Source organism: Pristiophorus japonicus, chromosome 1, assembly GCF_044704955.1.
Source record: "Pristiophorus japonicus isolate sPriJap1 chromosome 1, sPriJap1.hap1, whole genome shotgun sequence".
Classification (NCBI taxonomy): Eukaryota; Metazoa; Chordata; class Chondrichthyes; family Pristiophoridae; genus Pristiophorus; species Pristiophorus japonicus.
The window spans coordinates 155,904,958-155,925,681 of NC_091977.1; the positions used below are offsets into that span (position 1 = coordinate 155,904,958).

General features: G+C 45.0%; 1 protein-coding gene across 5 annotated transcripts in view; it reads left to right on the forward strand.

The window, feature by feature from the left end:
* The window catches only part of efna5b (ephrin-A5b), a 271,647-nt gene that overhangs the window by 17,394 nt on the left and 233,529 nt on the right, over positions 1-20,724 (forward strand). For 3 of the 5 annotated variants that reach the window (XM_070884152.1, XM_070884153.1, XM_070884151.1), the window contains one exon: positions 15,293-15,637. In XM_070884152.1, the coding sequence (XP_070740253.1) occupies positions 15,519-15,637 (119 nt within the window). In that variant the 5' untranslated portion in view covers positions 15,293-15,518. Of the gene's footprint in view, positions 1-14,696; positions 15,638-20,724 lie in introns of those variants that run through there. The other 2 variants (XM_070884154.1, XM_070884155.1) reach the window with 2 other exon arrangements.

The window sequence follows — 20,724 nt, forward strand, 5'->3', positions numbered from 1 at the left end:
CGAATTCCCGTTTCTCCATTTATTCCCTCCATGTCCCAATTGATAAGTGGATAATTAAAAACTCCCAGAACAATAACTTTGTTATTCTTACTCATCCCTCTAATCTGACTGCAAAGTTCCTCTTCTATTTCATGCCCACAATTTGAAGGGCTGTAATACACCCCTGATAATGTAACAAGCCTTTTTTATCTTTGGGTTCCAACCATATTGACTCTGTTTGTACCCCTTCCTTGTCTACAACAACTCTGTTTCACTGCTGAATCTTTTTATGCCCGATACTAAGGTACCTCTTTATGTCTGTGACCTCTTATATCTGTGTTGGATATACAGACTGTCTGATGGATTTTTTTTGCTAAAAAGGGTGAAAATATTTTTGTTAAGAATACCCAAGGATCGAAATTGTCCCTTCCGATAAGGCCTCTAGCCGCCAGAAAGTGGCGTCCATGGGGCGGCGCAGAATGGCTGCCGAGTCTCCGATAGGGGCCGCCATTTTGGAAATTGCCCTTGTTTACTTTTGGAGTGGTGCAGGGGACCGCTCCGCCCATTTTGCCGCGGTGTGCACGCGCTGACTCCTTACCAACTGGCGGGGACCCCTTCGCGAAATTGCCCTTCGGCAATTTGCCCCTTTCTCGGAATTACCCATGTGGGAGCAGCCCGCCGCCGGTCGATGCCCGTGACAGCTTTTGCTGTCGGTACACTCTCTGTGGCATGGCGGCATGGCCAACCTTAAAGGGGAGGGCGCACTGACGCAGCTGCCATTTTTTTTTTTTTTGTTGGCCGACTGCCATGTCGGGCCAACAATCATGCCCGCAGGTTTGGCCGAGCCACCAACAGGCAGCCTAGCACCCCCTATTGGGTGCCAGGCTGCTGGCCCGTCTGAAACCCTCCCTGGTGGCCCAGTGTTTGCCACTAAAGTGGCTGCAGAGTTCGCAGCAGCCCTCCCCTTTAACTTAAGGGGAGAGGTGTTGTGACGCGTCAGCACGATGACATCATCAGCATGGCACTGATGCCTGATAGCGTCGACTACTCCGCCCGCCCCCACTTCCGCCTTGCTTGTGACGGCCACTCCGGCCAGCACCCATTTCCACCCCCATGATAATACCACTTCCGCCTCGCTCCAAAAAAATTGCTGAAGTGCTGAATTTCGATGACTACGCTGTCCCATGCATTGGGGCGGCCAGAACAAATCAAAAACGGTAGGTGTGCCTTGTTTCTGGCGGTGGGCAATTTCAGCCCCCCAAACTTTTGTTAAGCCTGCTTGTATGTCAGACAAGATAGACTATATAAAAAGGATTTCAGAAACTAAGAGTGTCCTGGGACCCACTTTACAATTAGAGAGCCTTTTAAATATAGTGATTACAAGGAAGTAATCTAATCAAGTGGTTCAGATGACATCACAAACCACAAGACTGAAACTCCAAAGGTTAATCGCTGTCATGCAACTCTGGGATTCAATTACATCCTTGAAATCACTCTGTGGTATCTCCTACTGTTTAGAAAATATACTGTTTTGATTTCTGGTGGCAGTTTTATTCAGTTTCTGTGTCTGCAGTGGCCTTCAGTGTAGGCGCCAACTGTCAGATGCCCTTGATCCATGATGACATTTACTATGGACAACTATCCACAGTGAAATAATCATTGCAGATATATCAAGAAATAATATGCAGTTGATTGCCAAAAAATCTATGCCTCATATTTATTGTCATTGGTTGAAATTATTCTGAGTAATATAATTACAGGAGACTGAAGTCAAATCTCTCCTGGAGACTGAGACTTGTGTTTAAATTGAAGACTTTGATCTGATTAGGCAATGTGAATATGGTCTGATCTTTGACACTTTATACAGATAGGACTGCTGGATGTCTGGTCCAATATAGTTAGTGTTGTGTATAATAAAACAATCCATTTTTTACCAGATCCCTCTTGCTGTTATCCTTACTTTAGTAATTGCGACTAGAGTTCTTGTCTTGTGGTAAAATAGAGTAGAAATTCCCATTAACTAAATTAGAACAATGTGCCTATTGCCAACTATTTCCCAGATTGTATAACTCTCATAAAGTCCCATCAATTATAAAATATTCTTAACCATAAATATGTTACATATATTGGGATCATGATATTTATCTATCAATTCATCTGATGAGCATTTATAGTTTTGTATACCTAGCCAAAGTATACATTTACAGTTTTCACAATAAAGATAAATGTTTACACATTAATTTATCTTAAAACAGTCATCCCAGATCAGTGCTACTAATGACCTATATTTAAAAAGAATCAAATCAGAAAACAAGGAATCCATTATAACATTTAAAGTTATACAGATATAAAGACTAATACAAAAAGTAGGCATAGCGTACAAAAAGTAAACTAATGAAAATATCTGGCAATCACTAATATAATGCTTGGTAATGCAGTTCAGACATCGTTCACTACCAAAAGAAAGACTTGCATTGAGATAGCACCTTATTACGTTTCTCAGAAATATTTCAACACACTTCACATCCAACGACTTGTTTTATATAGGCAAACACAACATTTTGCATACAACACAAAGATGAATGACCAGGTTGTTTGTATTTGGGAATTAAAGGACGGAACGTTGGCCAGGAGACGAAGAGAACACCCCGCACTTCTTCAAATACTGCCATTAGTTTATGTACTTAAGTGGGGAGTGGGCTTGAAGGCCATAAACTTCTAAATGAGGCACAATACCAAACGAGTTAAACTGACACTTAGCAGCTGTACTGCTGCCATTAGGTATCAGGATGGGTGTATTAAGTACTTTTTGTAAGTAACATTAGTATTGCTCTCAGTTTTTAAAGTCTATGGGCTAGATTTTACACTTTTGTGCATATCACCCAAAAATGGGCGTTATTTCCAGCGTAGGTGGTAAAAATGGATTTTCAGATCCATGGCTTGTCGCCCATTCTCAAAGCACCTCGTCTCCATTTTTTAAATTGGGCGTTACCGCGAGCGATATGAAATGAGCGGTAGCGTTAAATCTCGTTAACCTTCTGCCGTAAAGTGTCGCCATCCTTAGCAACGGCATGGCAACGCTCGATTCCCGCGATTCAGGAGGTCAAGGGTCATCATGACATGCACAGAAAAGGCGACAGAGAGAGAGGGAGCTGAGAGGGACTGAAGGCGTGTGTGAGTGTGGTGTGGCTGCTTTGGGAGGAAGGAGGGAGAGTTTAGAGCTTTACAGCAAATAGGGAAACAAAAATTAGTTGCTATCAGCCACATATTTGCCCGAATTTGGCCTATAATGGAGGGAGAGGAGGAGGCATCACAGCACGCTGTGGAGACTAATGCTGGAGAGAGCAGTGAGGTGGGTGAGGAGGACATTGGAGGGCGCAAAAGAGCGAGAAGGTTCTCGGATGAGGCAAATGCCTCCCTCCTGCAGGAGGTCGAGTTACGCTGGGGTGATTTGACACAGGGAGGGTGTGGGAAGCCCACCCCAAAGGCCTACCAGAAGATATGGACCGAGATAGCAGAGGTGGCCTTGTCAGTGACCAACGAGGTGCGTGAGGGCAACCGATGCCGCAAACGATGGAACGACCTTGTGGGGTCCGCAAGAGTAAATATTACATTTATTTACATGTACTTATGTATTTATATAATTTGATTTGTAACAGTCATGAGTGACAATCAGCAGATGTGAGGTCTTTCAGTTTTACTGGGAATGTTTTACTCAAGCCTAGGGTCTTTAGGTAAAGAATGATAATTATCATAATAATCATGATTATATCTGTTGGTTATGTGTTGGTATCAGTCTCTGTGACAGTACCTAGCAATGATATCATGCAATGATCATGCCATGTCATCCTGTCACCTTTTACAGAAGAAGCTCTCGAGGATGAGGTCTGTGCAGAGGTGATCGGGTGGGGGGCCACCAGTCCCCAGCAACATCACTGAGATGGAGGAGCGGTGCTCGCACTCGTGGAGAAGCACACCTAGACAGCCATGGAAGCATCTGCAGACCCTGGAGCGATGCCTCGTGAGTAAAATATACACCATTGCATGATGTAAAATCAATAAATGGCACACCCACTCATATCCGAACAATTATATATGATAGATGATTTCTAAAATTGTCATAGAAATAATGCTGGCCTAACGAAAATCATTGCAATGCAAATGTGTTGATGGTCATGAAATGTGATGTCTGTGATGATTTTGAGAGCGGTGGTGCTTTTGTCGTGCATATGCTGTGTGTAGCGCTGGACTCACCTTGTGACCCTATCATCCCCTTCTCCTCTAATAACCTCATTTGTGTTTTACAGCTCAGCCAGCAGCGCGGCCCCAGGCAAGACCACAGAGGCCAGAAGGTGGGGGCGCGGGACCCGACTCTCCAGACGATCCTACATCTGTTGCTGAGGAGCTCCGATTCTCGCCCGTCAATCCGCTAGGTCTGATCTCTACGGATGAGAGCGCGGACTTCGAGGAACCCGAATCGCCATGCTCCAGAAGCCATTCCACCCCAAGGCCATCTACTGGTCCTCCGGTCATTCCCGCCTCCACTCTGGAGGTACCGACCCCAAGCACCACATTTGTCCGCAGGACGGCGCCAACCTCGTGGACGCGGCAGGTCTGGTCCACGAGCGCCACATTAGAGCGGAGAGAAGGTACAGTTGTCCAGAAGGACTGTAGATATTGGTGACCAGCTCATCGAAGCATTGGGGCGCATATCCCGACAGCTGGTCGCCATGATTGAGTACGTCCCGCGGATGGCGGAGGCCCTGGATGCGATGTCCAGGAACACTGCTGGCACAGGCCTCCAATGTTCCCAGTGTGGGGCACTCCACCCCTAGGTTCCACACCACCACTGTGAACAACAGATGAGAGCAAGGACCAGTATTCTGCTTCTGCTTCAGAGAATGTTGCCCTCTCGGCAAACCCCACTCCCGTACAACCACCGCCTCTGCCTTCATTCCCCCCCCCCAATGAGGCACCGCCTGAGGAGCTCCTCGGCCAGGCACCGTGGAACGGGGAGGGAAAGAGGTAGAGGTGGGGAGAAGAAGGGGAGGGAGAAGGAAAGTGAGGTGCATGTCCGCAGGTGATGGCTGTGTTATATCTCCATCTGGTGTATGCAATTTGTTGTAACGTATGGGGGGAGGGGACCACCCTCCTGCTTTGCATTTTTATTCTGTGTTGCTGGACATGTTGAACATTTGATTGATGTCAACGGTGGAAAAAGTAGGGTGTGGGCAGGGGTTTGGGTGTTTTTGTTCGTGATACTTATGATTTCAGACCAATGTTGGTATCAGAAATTTTTTATTGAACATAACCTTGTTGCGCATTGTCTCAGATAGCTGGACCGTTACACACAGGTGATTACTTAACGTGAAAGGGTTAAATAAAACTTAACTTCAATCAACGTAAACTTTAACTGACACCAAGGTGATGGGCACCATTGATGTCTGAGCTGCACACACACAGCAACGTTCTTTCAGGCAAATCGTTCAGATATCAGTACCTCACGTAAGAGTCTTGCAGCTATGTAACCAGCACGGGCCCTTTCCTGCGGTCTGGAGGGGTTCAAGGGCATGGTTGCATAGCCAGCCTGATTGTCTGGCACTAGGTCAGCGTCCAGTCCCTTGTCGTCCTCTTCCTCTCTTTCCTGAGGTGGAGCATCAGTCCCTTCTGGCAATTCTTGTCTCCTCCTGTTATTCAGATTGTGCAGCATGGAGCACACAACCACGAATTTACCTACTTGCTCAGGGTTGTATTGTAGCTCCTCTCCTGAGTGCTCCAGATATCTGAAGTGCTGCTTAATCACAGTTATTGTTTTGTGGACCACATTGCGTGTGTCTCTCTGGCTCTGGTTTATCGCTTCTTGGCCTCGGTGTGGGTGTCACGCAGCCAAGTGGCTGGGCCATATCGGTTATCACCAAGCATCCAGCATTGTCCTTGTGGCTGACTCTTAAACATGTCAGAGACAGTGCTCTCATGCAGGATGTGAGCCTCATCGAAGGTGCCCGGACATTTGGCATTCATTGCCATGATGATCTGGTTGTGGTCGACAACTAGTTGGACCTTCAGGGAATGAAATCCTTTTCTGTTACGAAAAAGCTCTGAGTCCTGAGAAGGTGGCCGCATGTCGATGTGAGTGCGCTGTTTTGCTCCCTGCACCCTGGGGAACTTAGTAATAGAAACATAGAAACATAGAAAATAGGTGCAGGAGTAGGCCATTCAGCCCTTCTAGCCTGCACCGCTATTCAATGAGTTCATGGCTGAACATGAAACATCAGTACCCCCTTCCTGCTTTCTCGCCATAACCCTTGATCCCCCGCGTAGTAAGGACTTCATCTAACTCCCTTTTGAATATATTTAGTGAATTGGCCTCAACTACTTTCTGTGGTAGAGAATTCCACAGGTTCACCACTCTCTGGGTGAAGAAGTTTCTCCTCATCTCGGTCCTAAATGGCTTACCCCTTATCCTTAGACTGTGACCCCTGGTTCTGGACTTCCCCAACATTGGGAACATTCTTCCTGCATCTAACCTGTCTAAACCCGTCAGAATTTTAAACGTTTCTATGAGGTCCCCTCTCATTCTTCTGAACTCCAGTGAATACAAGCCCAGTTGATCCAGTCTTTCTTGATAGGTCAGTCCCGCCATCCCGGGAATCAGTCTGGTGAATCTTCGCTGCACTCCCTCAATAGCAAGAATGTCCTTCCTCAAGTTAGGAGACCAAAACTGTACACAATACTCCAGGTGTGGCCTCACCAAGGCCCTGTACAACTGTAGCAACACCTCCCTGCCCCTGTATTCAAATCCCTTCGCTATGAAGGCCAACATGCCATTTGCTTTCTTAACCGCCTGCTGTACCTGCATGCCAACCTTCAATGACTGATGTACCATGACACCCAGGTCTCGTTGCGCCTTCCCTTTTCCTAATCTGTCACCATTCAGATAATAGTCTGTCTCTCTGTTTTTACCACCAAAGTGGATAACCTCACATTTATCCACATTATACTTCATCTGCCATGCATTTGCCCACTCACCTAACCTATCCAAGTCACTCTGCAGCCTCATAGCATCCTCCTCGCAGCTCACACTGCCACCCAACTTAGTGTCATCCGCAAATTTGGAGATACTGCATTTAATCCCCTCGTCTAAATCATTAATGTACAATGTAAAGCTGGGACCCCAGCACAGAACCTTGCGGCACCCCACTAGTCACTGCCTGCCATTCTGAAAAGTACCCGTTTACTCCTACTCTTTGCTTCCTGTCTGACAACCAGTTCTCAATCCACGTCAGCACACTACCCCCAATCCCATGTGCTTTAACTTTGCACATTAATCTCTTGTGTGGGACCTTGTCGAAAGCCTTCTGAAAGTCCAAATATACCACATCAACTGGTTCTCCTTTGTCCACTTTACTGGAAACATCCTCAAAAAATTCCAGAAGATTTGTCAAGCATGATTTCCCTTTCACAAATCCATGCTGACTTGCACCTATCATGTCACCATTTTCCAGATGCACTGCTATGACATCCTTAATAATTGATTCCATCATTTTACCCACTACTGAGGTCAGGCTGACCGGTCTATAATTTCCTGTTTTCTCTCTCCCTCCTTTTTTAAAAAGTGGGGTTACATTGGCTACCCTCCACTCCATAGGAACTGATCCAGAGTCAATGGAATGTTGGAAAATGACTGTCAATGCATCCGTTATTTCCAAGGCCACCTCCTTAAGTACTCTGGGATGCAGTCCATCAGGCCCTGGGGATTTATCGGCCTTCAATCCCATCAATTTCCCCAACACAATTTCCCGACTAATAAAGATTTCCCTCAGTTCCCCCTCCTTACTAGACCCTCTGACCCCTTTTATATGCGGTAGAATGCTCCAGCCCTGTCAGTCTGAGCCTCCGTGGTCATGGGGAGGCTGATAAAGTCCATCCTTCTTTTGTACAGGGCCTCTGTGACCTGTCCAATGCAGCGATGGGTGGCATGTTGTGACAGAGGGGAATTCTCGACCGCAGAGGCCCGAAAGGAACCGGACACTTAGAAAGACAGTGCCGCGGTGACCTTGACCTCGACTGACACTGATGTCCTGATGGCAGGCTGCATATGTGGCCTGATGAACTCATATATTTCATTGATCACCACCTTGTGGAAGCGCAGTCTCCGAAGGCAGGTATGGTCGGTCACGTCGAAGTAAGACCTCGTTTCCCTGTACGTGCGGGGTGTGTATGGTCTGGCCCTCCTCCTCATTCTTGCACGTCTTAAATTGGGGACATAATGATATGCATCACATATTGAGCCATCTGTACTCTGCTGCATCTGTGTATTAATTGATGTAGGCTGAGAAATGGCTGGCCCCATTGCAATCAAAGTATAATAGCGATTGATCAGAAGCAATAATTTCCTCACTAAAATACACCGAGACTAAACCCCCAAAGTCCAGAGTCTGAATATATGTCTGTTGAGATGGTCACTTCACCTGAGAAGAACTCCAGAGTCAGTGCATACTCCCATGAAGTTGAAGCAGCCTTTTGAATGAAGCGACCTGCGATTTAAAAAATGGCAGCCACACCGCTGGCTTTAGTTTAGAACATTTCCACTTTTTCTGGGCGTTTTTTTGGGCGAGCGATATTGTGGGCGATATGTGTGCGAGGAGGTGAAAGTGACGGTGGGTGATCTCCTGGGCGTTAGTTTCATCAAGTGTGCTCTTTATGACAAAAAAAATGGGCGGGCGGTATTATTGAATCTCGGCCTTAATTCCGTGCGGAAAGTAACGCTGGGCGATTATGAGTGTTGATTTCGCCCATTCTGATGATTCCGCCCCAAAAAAGTGGGCGGGCGGTATTTTTTTCCGGTGTTAGCACATGGGGAAAGTAACGCTCGGCGATAAGTTTCCGAAAAATGCCCGTCAGTTTCCTTTTTGTGGCTAAATGGGCGATATATGGGCGTTATACGTCATTTCAGAGGTAAAATGGACGTTAAGTGGGCGTTAAACATTCAAAAAATGAGGAAAGTCTAGCTCTATGAGTTAACATTTTTCTGTTATATTCTATACATTTTTGATAGTGATATGTATGATAGTTTAAGCCATGGAAAAAGTCTTGTAAAATGTAAATCCCACCATAAGGTGCTGCATGCCTTCAGGTCCTAAATGACAATCAACAGTAATAACTTTGATAAAAAAGAAAAACTGTAAATGCTGGAAAATGGAAATAAAACCAAAAATGCTGAAAATATACAGTAGGTCCATCAGCATCTGAAAGTACTCGGCTACCACTAACACTCTACCGGGAAAGCTGGCGAACAATAATAGAAAGAAGGCGAGGACAGGAGGAGTGAAAGCATCCATTCAGATCCTCTCCCCATTCGAGGAGAAGTAATGCAGATGGTGTGGAGGGGTTATGTTAGGGGTGTGGTGAGTGGTGAGGCAAGAGACTAGATCTCTTTCCATCTTACACTGTTTCTTATGACTGAAATCTCACCCTCACACATTATGTATAACAGGATGCAGCTGCTTTCAGCAGCCACTCATCTGTCTCTGCTTATCCTTCACACACTCTTCACTTTCAGGTCAACAAAATATAGAGCACTCAGAGGCTGAGGAGCTGGCAGTAAGCATCACCCATGATGACACAGCATCATTCAAACTTACTTTAGTAAGCACCAGTTCAGAGACTGGCACTACACATACTGCAGAGGATAAGCCAGAGGGGTTAGACTCACCGAGCACTAGTGCGCAGGAGCTTGGGCAGGGAGCTAGGACGGTCCGAGAAGCAGCTAGCCGGAGGGAGAGCTTGCACCTTAGGTCTGCTGCAGAGGTCACAGATAAAGATTGAGAGTGCAATCTACATTCAAAGACTGATCCCTATACACCAGTACCTTTTAGCTTGTGCACAATGGCACAGAGCATGGAGGAGCCCAGCTCTAGCTTGTGTGGGGTCACCCATGTAGTCAACCATGGAGCAAATGGTCAGCTCTATGAACACTGCAGTGGGGCCCACAATGATGGAGCCTCTGGTGACAGCTCTCGGCTTCGCTGGAAGTTCTGCCTGCTGCCATTGTGGCTGTGCGGTGTAGCTTCTCCTCAAAACCTTTCAATCCATGAAGGAGATCATGGATAGGACTGTGGCGAGCATGGATTGGGGCTTCCAATGCATCACTACACTCCTTCACTCTGTTCTCACACAGAGCATGGCAGAGTAGAGATGCAGCACCATGACAGCGGCGTTGGCTCCATGGGAGGGGCTCATGCTGTCTTTTCTCAGATTGACAGTATACCTGCTCCCTTGCCAGCCTCTGACCCAGTGCCTTTGTTGTTCCAAACAGCTAGGTGGTCCGGACTGCCGTGGCTGACACTGAGGCAGTCTGCAGCCAGGCCCACAAGGCCCAGAACGGTTCAAGGTCGCCCATCTCAAATATCCTTGGTGGAGAATTTGTATTCATTCCTGGGATGTGGCTGTCGCTGGCATTGCCAGGATTTATTGCCCATCCCTAATTGCCCTTGAGAAGGTGGTGGTGAGCCACCTTCTTAAACCACTGCAGTCCTTGTGGTGAAGGTACTCCATAGTGCTGTTCGGGAGAAAGTTCCTGGATTTTGACCAGTGACGATGAAGGAACAGTGATATATTTCCAAGTCAGGATGGTGTGTAACTTGGAGGGGAATTTGCAGGTGATGGTGTTCCCATGTGCTGCTGCCCTAGGTGATAGAGATTGCGGGTTTGGGAGGTGCTGCCGAAGGAGCCTTGGCGAGTTGCTGCAGTGCATCTTGTAGATGGTACACACTGCAGCCACAGTGCGCCGGTGGTGGAGGGAATGAATGTTGAAGGTGGTGAAGTACCAATCAAGTGAGCTGCTTTGTCCTGGATGGCGTCAAGCTTCTTGAGTGTTCTTGGAGCTGCACTCATTCAGACAAGTGGAGAGTATTACATCACACTCCTGACTTGTGCCTTGTAGATGGTGGAAAGGCTTTGGGGATTCAAGAGGTGAGACACTCGCCGTAGATTACCCAACATCTGACTTGTTCTTTTTGCCACAGTATGTATGTGGCTAATCCAGTTAAGTTTCTGGTCAATGGTAACCCCCAGGATGTTGATGGTGGGGGATTCGGTGATGGTAATGCCATTGAATGTCAAGGCACGGTGGTTAGACTTGCATGTTGGAGATAGTCATTGCCTGGCACTTCTGTGGCGTGAATGTTATGTGCCACTTATCAGCCCAAGCCTGAATGTCATCTAGGTCTTGCTGCATTCGGGCATGGGCTGCTTCATTATCTGAGGAGCTGCGAATGGAACTGAATACTGCAATCATCAGCTAACATCCCCACTTCTGGCCTTATGATGGAGGGAAGGTCATTGATGAAGCAGCTGAATTATAGTTGGGCCTAGAACACTGCCCTGAGGAACTCCTACTTCTGGGGCTGAGATGATTGATCTCCAACAACTACAACCATCTTCCTTTGTGCTAGGTATGACTCCAGCCAATGGAGAGTTTCCCCCCCGCTGATTCCCATTGACTTCAATTTTACTGGGGCTCCTTGATGCCACTCGGTCAAATGTTGACTTGATGTCAAGGGCAGTCACTCTCACTTCACGTCTGGAATTCAGCTCTTTTGTCCATCATTGGACCAAGGTTCTAATGAGGTCTGGAGAATAGATAAACAGCACAGATGTCAGGCACTAAGGTATTGCACTAGGATGAGTTCAGTTTTTTGAACAATAAGGGAGTCAAAGGTCATGGGGAGCAGGCAGGGAAGTGGAGTTGAAGCCAAGATCAGATCAACCATGATCTTATTGAATGGCAGAGCAGGCTTGAGGGGCCAAGTGGCCTACTCCTGCTCCTATTTCTTATGTTCCATTCAATATCAAGAAGAAGGAAAAGTTGTTCAATCCACAATGTGTCTGATACAAAAGTAAACAGGTTTAATTTTTGATGCATTAATCTTGATCTTCATATTCATAGTGCTGTAAGAGAAAGAGCCGTGAGGTAGTAGTGTTAGAGGCCATTCAGAAGGTGGGTCAAATGTTGGGACTGTTGGTGTGCTGGGGGGTATGCGGGTTGCCTTACAGCTCAGGCAGCACTGCTCAGACTTGGTCTTCCTCATTATCTTCTTCTTCCTTGTCCCGTTCATTTTGCTTCTGGACTTCTTCCTCCTGTGTTGACTGCAAGTCTTGGCTCCTGCGAATGGCATGTGTAGCATGCAGCACTACAAATCTGGAGACACGCTCTGGACTTCACCAGACCGGAACCTTTGAGGATGCCTATAATTTTCTCATGAGAGCTCTGATATCTGAATGACTCTCATTGTATTGATGCTCCGGGTTTCTAGCTCGGCCTCCTCACACACTGCAGCTCTGTCATGTTGAGGTATGTCATCCTATTCCAGAAGACCCGCATGCTGTAACACCTCCTTAACCTTTGCCTCTATTGCCATCGTCTTTGACCCTCCACAGGTCTTTGTTGCCATGCTTGCTCATGTTGTTACTGTTGCAGCCTCAATGGTAATCCCAGCAACACTGCTGTCATTTCCAGAACTCCTGCAGCCAATTAAGTCAAACAGCTGCAGCCAAACACCTCAGTTACGTAGAATTACATAGAATTTGAAGCAGAGAAACAGTCTATTCGACCTAAATGGTTGTTTATGTATCCAGCCTTTATGCTCCACATGAGCCTCCTCTCACTCCTCTTCATTTAACCCTATCCTTCTATTCCTCATTTGCTTTTCTAGCTTTCCCTTAAATGCATCAAATATCAATCAAAAACAGCCAAAACATGGCTCTATAAATCTCCAGCAGACAAAAAAGACCTCCCACCAACTTACTATTGACTTCAATAGAAATAAACATAGGGAGAGATGTAAAAGTGAGCTGTCGACTCGCTATCACCCACTTTACACTATTGAACAAAGTCAAGATCTACTCCTATGTATCCAGCTCTGCCTAGCTTGTCAAATCAAAGCTACCAGTGAAAGGTCCATTGGTTTTCTTATCAGATCATCGGCTCTGCGAAAATAGTTTCTGTATATCATAGTTTCATCTACATTATCAGATAAGGGCTCCTAAAGGGTAAAGCATAGAGTAGCTGAGCCCCCTCCATAAGCTGGTCCAATGCAAAGTGCAGCATACAATTTAATCAAACTACATAATTATTTGCTCCTTCTGATACATGATCCTGATCCTCCTACCCTGATATAACCATCTAAGACACTGAATTCGCGGTGATTATACATACAAAAAAGAAATACCAGTAAGCTTTTGCAGAAACATTTCTATCATTACTAGTCCTATAAAGCAATGTGGACCTCTCCAGCAATAATGTACTTGGATTTGTAATACTTTTCATGGTAGAACATCTAAATTACTTTAAACATTAAATTATGTCATTTATTATAAAGCCTATTTGATACTAACGCTGCACACATGTTGCATAACAGCAAAATACCGCATTATTTCAAAATCAACACTTTGTTTTATATATTGAAACAAATAGAATTTAAAAGCACAAAATACTGGAAACGTGTAATATTTGAAAGTGAAAGATAAATTGATATTTCACAAGGTCCTTTTCATTGGAACTCTATTTGTTGAAGGGTCGCGCCTGGGATGTTAACCGAACTTTCTCTTTCTAACTGCTGTGCATTTCCGGCATTTTCTGTTTTCATGTAATTTAATTTCCAGATGTTTTTATCATCTGAATCTTTTTGATTAAGTAACAATCTAGCAGATGAGTGCCATATAGCTACTCGTCGTAATATTGCTTGTTGCATAGAAAGTAGAATGGTTTTCTCACAAGGGTGAGTGTGACAGAGCGAGGGAGTATGGAGAAGGAGAGGCTGTTATAAGTAGTGCCGCCGCCAGGAGGAGTGTTGGAGCTGTCTAACAAGCGTTTCCGATCTGTAAACTCAATCCTGGGGACTGGCTGACACCGCCAGACAAATTCACATCCCCTAATAAACTGGAGAGTGGAAAGAACAGACACAACGTGAGAAACATGGGCAAACAGTCATCTTTAGAGGCACTCGATAAACTGCGTACGTTGGACCAAAGCTGAGTTAGTGAGTTACCAGATGCACAGTTTGGTGACAAGTGAAACTCACATTTGCAACTCCAGAATGCTGCCCCCGATCATTCCTGGTTCATGATTTTATAACCGCTGTATTTATAACTAGTAACGTGTGGCAGATAACAGCAGCTCTCCGCTCTAGCCAGCGTGTGACTGACCATTCCTTTTTACACCACATTATCAATGCTATTGATTTAAGCTGATATGACGGAGTTGGTATATTTCTAACTCAGTTTATTTATTAACTGAGGGTTTTTTTTTTACCATTAACGATCAATATAAAGACATTTGTGCCGTGGCTAGTCCTGGGGAAAATCAGAGAGGGTTTGCAATTATTTTCAATACAATGAAGCGACTTGTGCAGAGCGCTCTTGAAAGTTAAGAGCAAGCTGGAAGCAGTGGTGAACCCGGGCAGCGGCACCTGGTCCCGGCATCGCCGCCAGTCGGCACGGGCTTAGCGGAGCGCAGCTATTGGTGGAGAGGAGCCGGGGGCGGGGCGAGCGGCAGCCTATCAGCTGCTGGGACTGGGGATTGGGGGGGGCTGAGCTCCGCCCCTCTCCCACCTCCAGCCGCGTAATCCCCGCCCACCGCCAAGCCGCTCCTCCAAGGCCGTGCGATCCGCCTCCCGCGCCGGCCTCCAAAACAACCGCCACTCGCTGCACTCTCAATGAAGCGGCGGCGGCGGTCTGGCAGTGTCGGCTCTCCGCGCCCCTCGCATCTCTCTCTGGATTCCGGCTGCTCGCTGATCCCATCCCGGGAGGGGAGGGGCACACACACCCCCCCCACCCCAAACAACAAAACAACCCCATCCCGGAGAGGCAGGTCCTGTGTGCGCCGGGCTGCCGCTGGCCGGACCGTGTCTGCAGAGCGCCAGCACCGTCTGAGTGCGGGCTGCAGCTCTTCAAAGCACATCTTCCAAAGCACATCTTCAGTGGGAGGTTTTTGGGAGGGGGAGGAAGAAAGAAAGGATGCTCTGACTGACTGACTGACTGGATGCTGCCGCCTCGGGAATCTCCAGCTGGTAATCCCAGTAACTGAGTATCTATAATTTAAAACATCTCTCTCTCACACACATCAGCACCAACAACGCACGCTGGTACTTCTGGGGCTCTTTGTACCGACTTTTTGTTGATTTCTGCTGTCAGTTGCATACAAATTGCGGACTTAACCCCGTCTTGCTGAGAAAGCACAGAACTTTGCGCCGATCCCATTGCCTGCTGACAGTGAGCTGACAGGATTCTGTAATTGTTTTTGATTTCACAGCCCGCTGCCTCACACTTTGCCTCCAGATGAATTAATATTGCCTTCCGTGGAGGTGTTTGCACAGTTGCAAGCTATTTGATCCTCACTTCTTGCTACGATCCTGGACTTTGCCTCTCCGAATCTGGACTCTGACCTTCTCTGATGACAGACTGAATGAGACTGGCCATCTGAAGCTTGAAGTTTGGAAGGAGAGCGAGCGGCTTCCCTCTTTTCTCCCTCTGCAGCCATGATCAACGCGGAGATGTTTGTCGTCTTCGTGGCGCTGTGGGTGTGTGTTTGGTCGCAGGAGCCCGGCAAAGTGGTGGCGGATCGGTACGCCGTCTACTGGAACAGTAGCAACCCGAGGTAAGGCGCGTCTGGGCCGGCCGCAGGGGCGGAGTGAGCGCCGTTGCCGGGCGGGAAGCGGGAAGGGACGGGGCTCTACCTTTACCTTTACCTTTTTGAATACAAAATGAAAACTCAGTGATAGGAATTGGGTAACTGCACGTCTCACAGGTTTGGATCGCCGTCTGGTAGCCCTGTGAGGCTGACTCTCGGACACTATTTTATGGATTGGGGGTGTCCTGGTGTTAACCCAGCCCGGCTGGACTTTGCTTGTAATTCCTGAAGTAGACGGGAGGGCATTTTCAGGTGAAGTGCGCACATCACTGAGGTGACATTTGAACCGGGCTAGTGTTTTGAATTGTAATGGAAGTTGCTGTTGAGACAGCCGGCCACTCGGTCCGGTTGTTTGAAGCCTGTGTGTCGGTTCTCCACTCTCCCAGTGTGTGTTTAAAGCTGCATTCCTCGAGGCTTTAGCTCGAGTGCTTCCAACAAGTCGGTGTCCCGCCGCACGGAGCCGCTTCTCTCCGGGAGTGTGTGAGGGGGTGCCGGGGCCCAGACTGGCTGTCAGCCGCTGCCGAGAGCCAGGAGGAGATGAGTGCATTCAGCAGCCCCGGCCTACCGGCCGCCAGCTTCCTCCGCCACGCCGCCTTTCTGTTTTAATTGTTGCGAAGTTTGCTTTTATTTTTAAAAAATTGAAGCGGTATAATGAAAGCGGATGGACAGCAAAAGTAGCTTCTCGCCGGACCGTTCATTCTACTGTTTTTTTTAAAAGATTTATAATAAAACAAATAGGTGGGGGAGATTAAATGCGGAATCTTTGAGCGAACATGGTGCAATCTTGAATTGGATGTATAAATTGTGAGATTGTACAGGCGGCGCCTCCTGGCTAGTGAGCCGGGGAAGGCGCTGAAGTTTGAGTGAAACTTGGCCACAGTTTGAGCCGTCAGTGTGTGGCCGGGCCCGGCTCACCCAGCAACATCACATCATGACTTAGTCAAGTCTTGTTACAAGTTTCACTCTCCGCTTTGTACGGTTACAATGAATGCCGCGTTGAACATTCCCATGTGTGTTTTTTTTTTAAAGTTTCCTTTGCCTTACATTTGCCAGGCCACCGCCGAACACTCAACAGTCCTGGCCGAATATCTGCAGTGCTTTTTTTTTACTGAAACCAAAAATAGAAAACTTGTGGGTTTTTTTAACGGGGACAACATCTGGGTTTGGATTAGAGCCGCACTTTATGCAAGCGCCCCCTCACCAATCTCTTGTAATGTTTCTCTCATTAATCTGCAGAGACTCAAAGTTTTTAAATTACAGAAGTAAACCAGAAATGAAAATCGACTGATAAGATAATTGTTAAGCAATTCGAAGGTTAAAGAAAAACAAAAGTTCTATTCTGTTCTGCAAGAGAGGCTTAAATTGCAAATATACCCACATCAGAGCTCACAGCAGCACATTTAGAATCTGGTGCTATGCCGCAAAACGTATTAAAACGGCTTTTGAAACCCAGCCACCAATTGTCACCATAAATTTATTATCTACTCTTGAGTTTTTGGCACCAAATGTTTTTTCAGAGATTTATATGACTCATTGTGAACGTTGATGAAAATATTCAGAAATCTCCCAAATTCAATAATAAGTTTGTTACTGAGTTTCCAAAAATATTTTGTAGATATTTAATTTTACTCTAGGACACAAAGATTGTTCATAAGAAAAGACCACTTACTGCAAACAAATAAAGACATGTCTGGATTCAATTTAAGACCAGGTTAAATGATTCTCCCCATGTTTATTCATTTTCTTTGGAAAGACTTCAATTTGTAGAGGTCCAGAGTGGGTACACATAAAACGGTTGTTTTATTGTTTTGTTCTAAGTTGCACATTGCAAGTTAAACCTACAATTAGTGGTTTGGGTTGGTACAATTGAATGAACCTTCCTTTGGCCTTTCTTTCTGTCTCTTCCTCTCTGTTATTCCTGATGCATATGCTGTGTGTGTATGATTTTATGTGTGTGTAAAATTCTTTTTTCCCTGCTGTTCTCACTTTATTTTTATATAAATTTCCCCAACTCTGCATTCTGTGTGTGTCACTTTCTTGCTGTTTTCTATCAATCAGTCAATTACTTCCTATTTTCTTTAAATATTTCTAGTATGTGTGTCCTCCCGCTACCTTTTTCTGGCTGTATTTCCATGTGTGCGTTTCCTGATTTTAATCTTTTTCTTTGATTCTGTATTCTCCATTTCATATTCTCTTTCTTGGTGACATTCTTTAAATATTTGTGTGTTTGTCATTGTCTCTATCTATATCTCCCTGTATGTATCCCCCTTTGTATGTTCTCTCCTTTGCAACATTCTTTCTCCCTTGTCTTGTGTATCTCCGTTTTGTTCTAGCACAGAGGTGATGTCCCAGTTTGAGCTGAGATGAACAAATGGATTTGGGTCACAGGGCATGTTTTTTTTATGCATTTACTACACTGTCAGGCAAAAACCTGCTTACAGCCTACAAATTGGATTTTAAGCTATTGGGAAAATTTTGTCACCCAGGTTGATATGATTGAAGACACTATCTCCTTTGTGGGTCTAAATATGATGAATTGGGAATAATAAAAAATTCAATTCAGCCAACTTTTGTTACAGTTACTGCAGTTATTTGATATACCCATAGGTTTTAACTAAGTTTTATCAAAGAAAATGACAGCTGCAGTGACAAAATATGTTACCATCTTTTACGAGTTAGAATTACCTTGTGGTATTTCAAGTAAATGTATAAAGTAACCATGTGGGACTCTGTTTAAAACTGTTTATATAGAATTAAATTGTATGTGATATTGCACTGTGCTGATAGATTATAAAACCCATGTTCGCCTGTTATAGCTTTCAGTCTTGCCAATTGTGAGCAATGTTAGAACAACGGAAAAGCGGTTAAAGCCCTTTTTAGCCGGGACTCAAATTCTCTGGATTGCTGGGATAATACAGTAGTTTACTCCCTCTTCCAGAAAACTGGCAAGATTAAATTTCTATTGTAATGTAAGCCATAATGTAAGAACTTTATATTGAGGCAGAGAACTAATTGAAATCTCAGCGCAATGTTCTCTTGTTAAAAAAAGGGTGAAAAATGGCACCGGAATTCATGATCAGTAAAATTGCATGTTGCAAATCCAAATATCATCTGTGTGGCAGAGTGAAGGCCATTGCATTTTAGTGCATCTTGTCATTCTGCTCCACATTCCCTGACATGCCCCCAAAGGCAGACAGTGGCTGCATGATCGTGATTTTGTCGGCTATCGTCGCTGACCTTGTAACGCCTGTAAATCTTCCATTTTTATTGCCGTAGTTCTATTTGCAGATGAGCGAAAGTTATGGAAAAACCACAATGCGGCCTTTTTTTAAAAAAACAATCGTGGCTTTCCTCTGAGAAATATGATAAGTTTAAGGTTTTTGCTATATCTATGTATCCCCGTAGATTTTAAAATCATTACGATGTCTGAAAAGAAAAACACAGTTTATTAAATTTAATGAAACAGTTTAGACATGATGAATTTAACAAACTATGGCATTGAAGTTAAGAACTCAGGCTCTTTGTGACTGAACGTATAATTGTTTTTGAATGCAGTATTCCTTCAGCATCCACTATGAAATAAAAATCTGTTTTGCTATTTATTTTGTTATATTTGTCTATTCTACTTCTATATTTCTGTAGCAGAACCTTTTAAAATATTAATCAAAAAATGAATGCATTGATAAGCAAAGGAAACAGAGTGCACAATGCAGTTCTGTAGATTTAAATCGGTCCATGCCTGAAGGGTTAATGCCGATCATTAAGAATCAGTGGGGGCCAGCATTTTATTTGCAAGGGAAAGTTTGACTTTACTATTTACTTTCTCTCAGTGCTTACAGGAGGTGGGGGAACTGCTGCTGCTCATAAATGTGTCCTGGTTTTGGTTGTAAAATTCAACAGAAAGGGGTTTTGCAGTTCATTATATGGTGCTTAGTGAAAGTTAATAGCATCACTGTATCCAGTGACTGTTACAGCAGGAAACCCAGCTCTTTCAATGTGGTCTCTTTGTGTGAGCTCGAGAGAAACCAGGGCCGAGTAAGGGTTTCACAGGCTGCTGTCTCCAGAGGGAAGGTACTGACAGGCAACTTATTAGAGGTTAATTACCCCTCTCTCCAAAAAAGGGAAAAATTCTTCCCATTCAAAACTGCAAATACCTTAATGAAGGGGTTGCATTCCAACCCGCCCCGATGCTATGTTTCCTGTTGATGAGGTGCAGCTAAAGATGAGTTTTTTCTCCTATCCTGTTGCTATGGATCTGGTAATCTAACAATACCATGCTGTGCAGAGTAAGTGAATGAATGCAATTAGTCCTTCAGGAGTCCTAGGCTCACGGTGTGAGAGATGAGAGAGAAAATTAGGAGAGAAAAAAGGGGAATCAAGAAATCCATTGCCAGATACATGAACACACAGGTACAGTCGTGTACATATGATAAAGATTTTATTAAATTAGAAATTCTTCCACCAGGAAGTTGGGCAAAATATAAGCTATTGTTTCTCTTATTTAAAATAAGTGAAACAACTAGATCCCTGTAATTTCTGTTAACTGACTGCTGTGCGTGTGTATTGGGCACTTATTAATTTAAAGCCAAATTTTTGGGTATAATTTCTTCTGTATGGACGCCATTACAAACTAAGTAGCTTTATGATGTGCTCATTTTCAAGGAGTTCACACATCACATTGCAGGTATTATGCTTGTAAATATAAGTTTTTCATGTACCAAAAAGCCAACTGTTCATCAGTTTGCCTTCATATGCAATATGAAATCGTACAAACAATAGTCAAGAAATAGTTGTACTGAAGCACCATTAACTCACTCTCCATGTGTCTCTGTGTGAGGAGAACATTTCATTTATTCTGTTTCAAGAAAATAACACAGGAGTCTATAATAAAAAAATGACACTTTAGTAAAACACACAAAAGGTTACTGGACACGATAAAAGTTCACGGGGCTGGGGGTAATATATTAGCATGGATAGAGGATTGGCTAACTAACAGAAAAGAGAGAGTCAGGATAAATGGGTCATTTTCCGGTTGGCAAACAGTAACTAGTGGT